At 34.5% G+C, this 12,642-nt stretch overlaps 1 protein-coding gene across 1 annotated transcript in view; it reads right to left on the bottom strand.

Moving 5' to 3' along the window:
- The window catches only part of GSTT1 (glutathione S-transferase THETA 1), a 223,639-nt gene that overhangs the window by 121,677 nt on the left and 89,320 nt on the right, over positions 1–12,642 (bottom strand). The window contains exon 3 of the mRNA XM_089825757.1: positions 9,099–9,159. Within this exon, the coding sequence (XP_089681883.1) occupies positions 9,099–9,159 (61 nt within the window). The remainder of the gene's footprint in view (positions 1–9,098; positions 9,160–12,642) is intronic.

Raw genomic sequence — 12,642 nt, 5'->3', positions numbered from 1 at the left:
GGGACTTGTTGAAAGAACACAATTTAATAGTTTAATATAAGTATTTCTTAGCTTTTCTGTTAGCAATCAGTACAATGGTATGTTAGCAATAATATTGCTTAAGGACTTGTTTATATAATAATTGTTTGACGAAATACTCGTTAGTCCAATTTCAATATTTCTGATCCAATCCAACAGAGATTATTACAGTGATCTCAGAGCTTAATACCAAGGTTACATTCCAACTGTTTGACAAAATATCTCAAGTCAAAATTTAACTCATTTTGATCATATTAAGACCAGATCATTACACAGAGATTGGAGCCATCTTTTGATTTCCAGACTGATATTGATGAGCCCTTGACAGTGATTGGGAGTTTTTATCAACATTTCACTATAAGGAGTGCTCATCACTTTAATTTTGGCCCACAGGTAGAGGATTTGGTTTCACCTCGGTGTGGGTTGGCTCCAATTTCATACTATTCATTATGGGATAGGTTAGCACCATCCTTTATAGATAGGATTGATAACTGCAAATTTGACCCCTTGCAATCTCTACACACCCAAGACAGTTTGGCAGAGGTTGGAGTTGGTGGTAGTGTTTCGGTTGCTTATGGTTGTTACCATCTCCACAGTGCGGTTGCGTGTGAGTATCAGTTTCATGGGGACTTAGGTGTTGACAAAGTTGGTATTTCAATTGCGTTGAGTCCCAATGGGTTGTTGCCTTCATCAGCATCTTAGGACAGTTCTCAAATGATTCTAATGTTGATGTTCATTATTTGTTTGTTGGTGTTACAGGAGTTGCTTGTACACAACAAGGATGGTACGCAGTTCTACCTTTGGGATCCAGGTGGATTGTGTGTTCATTTTGCTCTGGGATTGCTTTGGGACAAGCAATCTTAGGGAGGGAGGATTGTAATGTCCCCATTTTTAGCAAGTTCCTACAGTTGGCCAAGTCTATTCATCATAGCAACCCTCGTGAGCTGACAGGGTGTTTTGGGGGTCTAAGTTGATCACTTACTATTTTTAGTAAGTCTATTTTTGGTAGTTGCTATTTTTGGCAATGCAGTGGGTGGCTTGGCAATTGGTCGTCACCTACAGTTAATCAAGTTAATAATTGCATGAGCTCTTATTTATTTATTAATCATTGAGTTGCATTATTATTATAATGTTTATATTATTATAATAATGACTTCAAGAGATATTTCTAAAAAGCGTGTTGGAAAGTTTCTAGTGTTGAGTTCTTTTTGGGAAACTTCCACGATTTCTGAAGTGGAGTTTTATGGAAACTTTTTCCAATGAAAGCTTATAAATGAGAGCTCATTTCATTGGGAAAAGCACACTTGATTATATATTTATTTTTGTGCCTTTGTGGCTTTTTCCTAAGTTTTGAACTCTATGCCCTTGCTGATGTATAGGGGTTGTAAATTCTGAGAGATGCATTTGCAAGTTAGCTGTTGAGGTATAGCTAAGATTGCCCAACTTCTCTATTGTTCATCATTGTAGCTGAGAAGTATTTCATTCCACTACTAGAGTAAAGTGGATTTGTTATTTACTAGGTATTCTCCAATTTTGTTCACTGTGGCTAAGGAGATTGAAATACTGAGGAGTTGACTGTATTTGGGTTTCAAGACTTGGAAACTGAATTGAGGTTTGATTGGATTTTTGCTGACTAGCGTTTTTCATACTAGAGCTACGTGTGGGATTGAATTCAGTTTGAACGCCAAAAATCTGCAATTAGGATGGACTGCAAGATAGGTATTTGGCCTGGGAAGTATCTAAGGCAAGCCTGGCACTTTGGAATTAGCCTACGGCCAGCATTGTGCAACCTGCGATTTTGATTGGAGCTGGACGTCAATGATATTCTGCCCGAAATCTGCATTGGGAGTAACATAAACCATTACCAGCTTGGTGCGATTGAGTTTGGAATTGTGTGAGACATGGAAATGGTGATCACTGTGTTAGGAAACCACCTCTAATAATGTAATTCGGGTTGTCCTCTCAACTGGCAGCACATAGGAATATGCTACGGAAGGAATCAAGTTTTCATTATTGATTGAATACTGGAATCCAGTTCATGATAATGTATTAAATTCTATCTTTCCATTCTCCATTAAAATTATAAGTAGTTCTGGACGTCGTGTTGTTTCATCTAGTATTCTCTTTGCATTATATATATCTTCAGAAATTAAAAATTAAAAACAAGCGAACATAGAAACATTGTTCATTGGTACAGATAACTCTATTGGAGCATACATAGGGTTTTTACAAATTTGAACTAAATCCCTTAGCATTGCAAGATTTGAAGGATAGATTATTGGTCACAAAGGAGAGGGTTGTACAACTGTTAACAAGGGTATATGATTCACATAAATTCATTGAAGATTTTGTGGAAAACTCAAATTGATGAGAGGCAAAAAGGAATTGCATGTGGTGTAACTTGTTCTCAATTGCACACCATCAAAGAAGCATTTGAAAGAATGAAATCAGACTAATTGCAGCTGTTAATGGATAGGGATCTTAATATCAAATTTAGAAAGGACAAGGAAAATGAGGTTGATGATCTTTGTTATCAGCTTAGCATGGCTCATTTCTCTCTATACCAATCAAAAAATCAATTGTTTGTTTCATCTAAAGCCAAAGATCAAGAAGTGGGTACAAGGGAGATGGAGATCAAACAAATAGGAGGGATTGATGAACTACTTAGAGAGGAAATGGGTGGCAATGATCCTAACAATTTACATATTAGGGACATCCAAAATATTGATGAAAGAACTAAGAAATTTCACAAAGCAATACCTTGCAGCCTTCTGACGTCTTTTGAAGAAGACTTCATTGAAACGCTGCCACCTTTGTTCACTTGGGATGGACATGTTACAAGTCAAGATTGGGTGATTTGTGATGAGTCCAATGAGAGTATAGAGGAGCCTAAACTTTTGACTTGGGACAGCAAAGGTTTATCCTCGCATTCAAATGAGTTTGCATCTTTTCCTCATTAGAACAATAATGGAAAAGGGTCTACAAGTGTTGGTAGCCATAGTGAAAGTATTAGCCAGAAAAAATTTCAGTGAGAAGGTGTTTGAAAGGGATGAAGATATGACACAAAAGTATGGAAGAAATTCTGAATTTTGTAATAGCAGCCAAACTTCTTCAAAATATCATTACTTAACAATTTTTTTATAAAAGAATGCAAATAAGCCAAGTGATACTAGTTTTGAACATTTGATGGTGATCAATTCTTTGATGGAGAAGTTGATTTTGTTGATGACTCTTAGTGAACCAATAACTCAAGGGTTGTCTGTCATAATTGAGGAAAGCATCTACAGCTTAAATTCAGATTTGTCACCAATTTCATATGACATGGTCATTGTTATTCTATGCGTTTGTGATTTTATCTTCATAAATACTTCAGTTTATAGTGGCTTCCTTGCTTGGTCTTCCATTGCACTTTCAGATATGGCATGGTCTAAAATGGTTATATAGTTACATCAAGATTTGTGAAGACATCTTTGCTTGACAAATATCTCATATGAGATGATCATCTTTCCAGTACAAAGGAATAATGACAACAGCGAGATCATTCTTATTGCTGACTTGGGTTACAGCAACGACATTTGATAGCTGAATGAGTTGATCTTGGTGCATATCGGAGTCATTCTTGGCATCTTTTGGGTGGGCTTCTTATTCAGGTGGATGTTACAGGAAGATGGCATAGTGATAGACATTTATTTCTACTCCCATGGTTGGATGGATAATTTGGTTTGAATTCCTTGTGTGGATAAGATCGGTGCTCTATTTTTCATGGATCCCGATGGGTTTTGCTTTACAACTTAAGGCAAAGTACTATTATTTACAGAGTGGCACAACAGATTGGTGAACCAGTGTTTTCCAAATTGTCTTGGGATTCAGGGATATAAATGATGAATGAGTTGCATCTGAACATATTGTGTCACAATGTGGCAGGATTTGAGTTTTGTTGTCCCAGAGTCTGCCACAAAATTGCTGTTGTCCCAGAGTCTGCCACAAAATTGCTTGTAGATTAATATGGGATTTTGGTATCGGTATGCGGATTCATGATTGCTCCAGGATATGCAATCTCTAAGGAGGGAGGACGTAATGTCCCTTTTTGGGGACAATGGAAATTGACTGACAACTAACAAAATATTAAAAATTACTTTATTGGAGCTCACTGCAATTTAATATAAGTCATTTTAATATTAAAAAGAAGTTTAAAAAGGGATCAAAAGGAAGAACACAAAAAGACAAGATTTGGAAAACGAAAGGTCATAGGGATGCATTTTAAAAGAACAAAGAGAAGCTCATTTGGATATGCTTGTTTTTATGATTGATTATTGTTCTTTTGGAGAATTTGGAAGCTTTGGCTTTTAGCAAGTTTGAGGATGGAAAACTCAAGCTTGGAGGTAGTGGACGAAAACCCATTGTCGGTTGGAGATATCACGCAAGTATCTCAACTAATGCTTCAGATTCATATTCCTAGTATCCAATCTTGTTGTAAGTTCTATAACTATGATTTGATATTTTGTTTTAGTTGTTCTGAAGATTTAAATGCAATGTTCATTTAAGAAATCTATATTTCAGATAGTTATTGTATGGTTTCCAATATAGTTTGTTGGATAAATTGAAAATCACTTACATGCAAATGTTTGTTTGAATTTCTATGAATTCTTTGGAAAAAATATGGTGAAAAATATCTATCGAAAACAAGGAAAAAATATGGTGAAAAATATCTATTGAAAACAAGGACACAAGTGATCAGAGAAGCTTTCCAAGTATTGACTCATGCAAGAGAGACTTCAGCCAAATCGAATGAAGTCCTTGCATAATCTAATCATGATGTAAAGATCTTAGATGAGGGCTTGGGAGTATAGAATAAGTTTCCATAAATTGATTTGGACAAGTTGTGTGAGTTTAGCGTCATTTTCTCTCGGGAAATGTTTCCTGAGTATCAGGAGCTAATGGTGAACAAGAGCCAAGTGATTAAAGGGCTAATCATAGATGTAAAGGCAGTCAATGGCATCTATGATGAAAAATAACGTGTGATCAACAAAGGATTCAAGGAGCTGACACAGAGGTAAATAAGTGAGAGTAATGAGTTGATTCCAGAAGATGTTGCAATATCAAAGCTCATGAAAGTGATTCACCTAAAGCTTGGGGTGGATTACTTCACTCTGAATTGCATGAACAAACTCTCAAGCTTTAAGTTTTCACCGAATCGTCTTTAGGTTGGACTTGAAGACAGCAACAAAGCCATTTCCAAGTGCACAAACATAGTCATCAAAACGACTATCATAGGACAACATAAAGGTGCACCAAATCTTGGAGCAATGCAACAATCTGTTTATAGATTTGAGGCTTTCATAGATGGTCTTTGAAGAAGATCTAGAAGTATCTTAGACACTTAACCTTCTTTCATGCATTTTAGTAGTTATTTTGTTGTTAATAGATACATGTAATCAAAAAGCAAGTTGTAATTGTAGGTGATCTTTCACTTGTAAAGCTACTACATGTAATCGAATTGCAAGTCAAATACATTAGGACTTGTGTTTTGAGTAAGTCAAAGTTAGTAATAGAATAAGTCAGGTTTTTAGGGTTCTCGCACTTTTTTTCCCAACTCCTCAATGAGCTTCATTGTAAAAAGGGTCTTTTGTTTATGCAAGTAGGCTATGCTGAAAATTCTTGAAGTGAAAACTTTGACTTTCACTATGCAAAAGTTTCAAAGCGAATAGAAAGAACAAGTTTTCCTCAAACTTTGTGTTGAAAGGCTTGTGGATTGTTTATGTATTCTTACATTGAATAAAAAGTTCAATCTTGAATTTATTGGGTTGCATTATCTCGACTATCATAATCTTTTGAGTACTTGATATGTGTCTTGTGTAGACTTTGTGTTACAAAAAAGGTAGGTTAAGATAATTTGAAGCAGTTTTTAGATACTAAGAATTGAGTGACTTTGCGCCTCATGTTTAGGAAATTTTGTAGAATTTAGAAGGCTTTTGGTTAAAGACTTTGAGCTTTATCCTGTACCTAGAATTGTTAATCTATCTCTCAGAATAAGTGTACAAGACTTTGGGTTTCTATAACTGTTTCAATAGGAAGAAAATTGATATCTTCTCAGTTGCCCATACGTCAACTAAGAGGATATTGATATTATCATAGAGACAAGTCCTTTTTTATATAATTTTAGTGTTATTCGCAAGATATTTGTGAATTGTTCCTGAATAAAGAGGAATTGATTGTAAGAACCGCCTTTTCTTGTAAGTATCGATCAAGTCCTTGTCGAAGCCACCTATTGTAAGAAGGGAGCCTCCCCTGCTGGTAAGAGGAGAGAGTAATCTCACGTGACATTGTCTTATATCACAGTTTTGTAAGGTGTGATCACAGTGACTGACAAAAAATTTAGCCAACAAAAGGGACAAACAATGTGCTGTAAGCAGCAACCTTATTCATGATTAGCATTGTAGTGGGGATCCCCTAGGATCATTTTAGTTGTTTGATCATGATGTTGAAGGAAATCTAAAATAGTTATTTAATGAAAAATTTAGGCACATAACACCCAACTTTCCTTTTTGTCTTTTCACATAAGGGTGGACCACTCAAACAACTTTATTGTCAAGTGAAAAAAATACTTCTTTCTATCAAGCTCCTTATTTTGGGTCATAACATCATATGTTGATCAATGAAGGACAAGACTTTTGAATATTTCCAAGACTTAATCTTCCTTTGGCATCTCTCTAGAGTGACTTGTCAAATATGAGTCCACTTCCACTCTATCTTATTCATAAAGAAAGAACCTTAGCTCTTATAAAAATACTACACGAAGTGTGATTGAAGATCTATGGAGAGTGTTCATATGGGACATCTACACTAGGCTCAACTAAGAAAGAGTCCACGAATATAAGAACTCTGCTGGCTGGAACTCAATCTAGATGTTTGACATTTCATCAAACAGTTGGCATGTACTTGCATAATTTCTGATTTCTGAGCACTTATGAGTTTGTTTTAAATGGTATTTGAGTAGTTTTGCAATTTCTTATCACAATACAAGAATGATCTAATTACAATGCAGCTTCTCCAACACTCTATTCCATTGACTTTCTATGAAATTATTACATTGACAAATTCAAATTCAAACTGAAATGCTTATTCATTCCTTATAAACATGCAAACTCAGAATGGAACTGAGTTGTAATATCCATGAAACTTTATTTATTTCTGAATATGTATAAGAACCTGGAAACGACATTGATCTCCACCAATGATAACCGCAGCCTTCAATCTAAGACACTAGCTGAGCCATGGATTCTAGTATAGGAAACGTGGCAGAGTAACAAGTAAAAACGAGCCAATAAAAGAAACACAGGCTCTATAAGAATTATCACAGCCTTCCAAAGTTCAGTGCTGACCCTCCATGAAATTGTCAGCAGCCGTAATAAGACTGCTGTCTCGGTAATAATCCAGGCGGCCAGTAATAAATATGCAGCTTGTAATATGATGGCCACAAGCTGCTCAAAACACACACATCCGACTTGCAGCAAATCCCAAGATGAAACACTGAATCTCTTCTTTCAATTCGATTATAACCTGAGTCACAATCAAGATTTCTGAATCTGAATGCTGGAACCCTCACACAAGTTCACACTAATTAATCTCAAATGTCACCTCTGTCTGAAGCCACCAATGGCACAATTCACCTGATGTTTCACACATTCAAAGTGCTTAAAACTCTAACAAGAATTCACAATCCCTGCAGGTTAGGTCTTCCTCAAACCCTTGCCAAAGTATTCCTTCAACCACAAGAAAAATCACAAGTATGAATGTGGTTTGATTCCCATCCAAGCAATATATAACATCCTCATAACAATCTAACCAGTAGCTTCAAATATACTCCACGCATAACTTGAAATGGTTCGACTTTGCAAAAACATAATCTTTTCAAACATTTGAAATAATATAAAATATTATGTCTTCCCTCCTTGAGTGGGTACTAAATAATAAGCTCTCTCTTAATAAAATGGATATAATTACAAAGCCTTTGGTCATATAATAAAGTTTTAAATCATATTATTACTTATTTAGCTAAATTAATAAATGCTTTATAAGTTTATAACCATTAATTCCCAAATGCAAATGACCAAGCCCAACTTCAAATTACCTGGTGATCCATACTAGGTCTGTCCAGCCAAAAGTAGAATCTGATTGATAAACAATTTACTATAAATAGTAAGTGCTCCAATAATAAGCCAAAGATGACATTGTAGCAAGACTCCAAAGAAAAGTTAGCACAGTGAAAGCAACAAGCCATCAAAACTGAGATCAACTGAACAACTAAAGACCCTCAAATCAATCCATTAACCCACAAGGGTTGGAATGACGGGCTAATCCCTCAAAACTTTGATGCCCACGAAAATGGGAGCATTACAAAGATTAATTGTTGGAATCCACAACAAATTATTTGGACATTACATGAACAATATTAGCACCAATAAATATCTAATTGCTGTTTTGTTTTTTCAGCACCTAATTACTGTTTTTAAATGTAGAGAAAATGTGGCCAATAACCATCACATTATTTAAGTCCATATCAATTATAAGTGTATTAATTAATGTAGGTTGACATTTATGAGTTTTTAACTATATCTAAACATCACATCAATTACTAAGTATTAGGCTATTCTTATTTAAGCATATTATTGGGACAAACTTAGCCAACTTCTTAATATATAATCCATCAATCGCATGAATATTGATTCTAAAATTACATGGCAAAAAATGTATGGCTTAAGACTTTCATTGCACCAAATGAATAAAACTTATTCTATCCCACAATGTGATTCATATATGAACCCCAAATTTGCACTAATACAGTTAGTACTTTCTTTATAGAATGGATATTTTAGTGTTCCAAAGACTAAGGAAAATATTTTTTTCCTACATCTTATAAATCTCAGACTACCATGTCGATGCTTGTCATTTAATAGCTCTATCATAATGTGGATTAGGTTGAATAATTTATGGATTGGGGAAAATACATGAGAGAATAAATATATTGAGCATATCTAAAACTTAAATCTGTATGGCATAACTAAGAGAATGTACATTACCTCTCAAAAAGCTTAAAACCACCAACATCAATTGCTGGAACGTATCCCAAAGCATTGATAGCTGAAAGGAAAATTTATGCATTCAAATTATTATGTACAAAATCATCTCCTATAAAAAACAGTTAGCTGGGAATTTCTCCTAAAAAATGCACAGCAGAATCAAATATATACAGGTGTATTACAAGATCCCCTGACAGATTTGATGGTCATTAAAGGAAAATAGGAGTCCACAAATTTAATTTCAAACAAGTTGCAATATATCATAAAATTATGAAAAATCATTTAATTGTATAGGGAAACCACATATTGTTTTTATTGTTGTTAGCATTATTGCTCCGATGATAAACTGAAAAATATTTAAGTACTCCCTTTACGCACAATAAAATTGAATATTTACATGCATGAGATTATTAACAGTTCTACCCTACAGTCAGTTGTAGCTTTTACCTCTTACATGTCAAGCAACATTGTGCATCCTAAGTATTAACCAAATTATAATATTAACCAATTTGTTTAATATGATACTAAACAGAAGATAGCTATTTATAAAAAGATTGATGATTCTTAATTTGCTCTAAACCCAAAAGACTATGAGGCACTTGAAATTTGATGGGGCGTTTATTTTGGGAAGCTTTGAGACCAGAAGCCATTCCATATGGTAAATGTTGTCAGATACTGCTTTTGGGATTCCTTTCTATTTTTTAATTTCTCAGAGTGGTATGGCAGGAATCTTTACAAATAAGTGTTATATTTTCCGACAAATGAAGTAATTTGGTGAATACTAAACTGAAAAAATGGGAACCAGTCTTATGTTCTCACTATCAGCTTACTTGAGTATGTTTAATTTGCCAAACTGATATAGCAAGATCATAATGGTTCATAGTAGACTTAAATTGTACAGAGTTTTAAAAGGAATAATAAATTTATAAAGCATTAGTAATGTGTTATGATTAGAGCAGGAGAGGTATATAATATTTTGATATATGGGCAGTTTCAAAGGGTTGGACACAAGCAGTTGTACTCATTCCTCCTAGATTCTACATATGCACATATCTCCTACAGAATATAATCCATCATCGAGCACATAATTCAGTATCCTGTAAGATCCTTGTTGAAGATTATCTCTATGCATTCAAAGCAGAGAAATTAATGTGATAGTGTTATTTCCATACCCATCTGCTCATATGCTAGAATTTGTTTTGCCCGTGCTGTTCTTGCAGGAGGTGTCAACATTTAGTGTTAGCCACCTGCCCCCCAATGGAAATTCTTCATGACAATTCATATTAAGAAACTTTTACAGCTTAACTTTCTCATCGATAGACATGTTACAGTGATGCATCAATATTTTTGCAAGATTCTGACTCATGAACCTATTACAGAGAATAAAATGGCAATTCTAAGCGAATGAAAACTTGATTTAGATACCTCTGGTATTCCTAAATGCTCTTCATGTATCATTCCCCAAACTCTGTGTCCTGGATTCTTTGTTTAACTTACAATGTAATGTTCATTCTCACTCTCAGAATGATTTCACTTGAATGGTGTTAGCATCTGTCATTTCTGGCCATGGTCCCTTATGTCCATTTGAAAATCATGCCACACCAAGATTCTAACATTGAATAGATTACTAAATATTACAAAGTTTTGAAGGACAGTTGAGCTTATGCAGATTATCTGAGCTTATGCAGATTATCTCTTCTCAAAACCACCTATTCCATAAGCCTGTAAAAGCTATAGTCAAGGTTTTTTCCTTAGTTCAAATTCCAAGCATTATTTTATACAAAGACCTTTAAGCACTAAGACCTTTAATATATTTGACAGGGTTGCTGGTTATTTGAGAAGGATACTGCATGAGTATGAGGTCTTTATGAACACTGATGTCTGATTCACAAAGTGATAGGACAGATCTGATATCTTGATATATGGAATATGTCAATGGTATCATCAATGTATGTGTGTGATTTATGGAACTGCTCAATAGATAAGGCACTGGTCAGCTACAGGATCAATTTGTTCTTACTGTTGCATATTTGGGGATTTTCTGAAATCAAAATTATAATCATCAATTTCCCTTTCCGTTTAAGAGCTAAAAGGATACCCTCACTCAACTTGTGGAATTCATAGAATTGCATTTGCTATTGCACATCTTTGTCATTGCATGAGTATAGGAGAAATAAGGGTTTTATCTGCTTTGTTAGAATCAAGTGTATGCTTTTGAACAACTGGTAACATGATTTAAATCTCTTTGTTTTGGAACATATCTTCTATTATCTACTTTCGATGCTTCTTTTATTTCTGAAATGTGTACATCAGACATCACTGTGACTAAATCTCTCTCCCTCATCTTTATTTTGGTAATCATGACATATTTACATGTGTTCAATTTTACTATATAGATATTTAGGAATCATGTTACCAAGGTTGTACTTCAATGCCAAGTAAATGAAAGGGATGAAGATAAGACACAAAAGTATGGAAGCAATTCTGAATTTTGTAATAGCAGCCAAACTTCTTCAAAATATCATTATTTAACAATTTTTTTTATAAAAGAATGCAAATAAGCCAAGTCATACTAGTTTTGAACATTTGATGGTGATCAATTCTTTGATGGAGAAGTTGATTTTGTTGATGACTCTTAGTGAACCAATAACTCAAGGGTTGTTTGTCATAATTGAGGAAAGCATCTACAACTTACCAATTTCATATGACATAGTCATTGTTATTCTATGCGTTCGTGATTTTATCTTCATAAATACTTCAGTTTATAGTGGCTTCCTTGGTCTTCCATTGCACTTTTAGATATGGCATGGTCTAAAATGGTTATTTAGTTACATTGAGAATTGTACAGAGTTTTAAAAGGAATAATAAATTAATAAAGCATTAGTAATGTGTTATGATTAGACCAGGAGAGGTATATAATATTTTGATATATGGGCAGTTTCAACAGGTTGGACACAAGCAGTTGTACCCATTCCTCCTAGATTCTACATATGCACAAATCTCCTACAGAATATAATCCATCATCGAGCACATAATTCAGTATCCTGTAAGATCCCTATCGAAGATTATCTCTATGCATTCAAAGTAGAGAAATTAATGTGATACAGTGTTGTTTCCACACCCATCTGCTCATATGCTAGAATTTGTTTTGCCCGTGCTGTTCTTGCAGGAGGTGTCAACATTTAATGTTAGCCACCTGCCCCCCAATGGAAATTCTTCATGACGATTCATATTAAGAAACTTTTACAGTTTAACTTTCTCATGGATAGACATGTTACAGTGCTGCATCAATATTTTTGCAAGATTCTGACTCATGAACCTATTACAGAGAATAAAATGGCAATTCTAAGAGAATGAAAACTTGATTGAGATACATCTAGTATTCCTAAATGCTCTTCATGTATCATTCCGCAAACTCTGTGTCCTGGATTCTTTGTTTAACTTACAATGTAATGTTCGTGCTCACTCTCAGAATAATTTCACTTGTATGGTGTTAGCATCTGTCATTTCTGGCAATGGTCCCTTAAGTCCATTTGAAAGTCAT

Source organism: Cupressus sempervirens, chromosome 4 (assembly GCF_028749045.1).
Source record: "Cupressus sempervirens isolate cs-2001-9-10 chromosome 4, ASM2874904v1, whole genome shotgun sequence".
Taxonomy (NCBI): Eukaryota; Viridiplantae; Streptophyta; class Pinopsida; order Cupressales; family Cupressaceae; genus Cupressus; species Cupressus sempervirens.
This window is presented reverse-complemented; position numbering and strand designations above follow the sequence as displayed.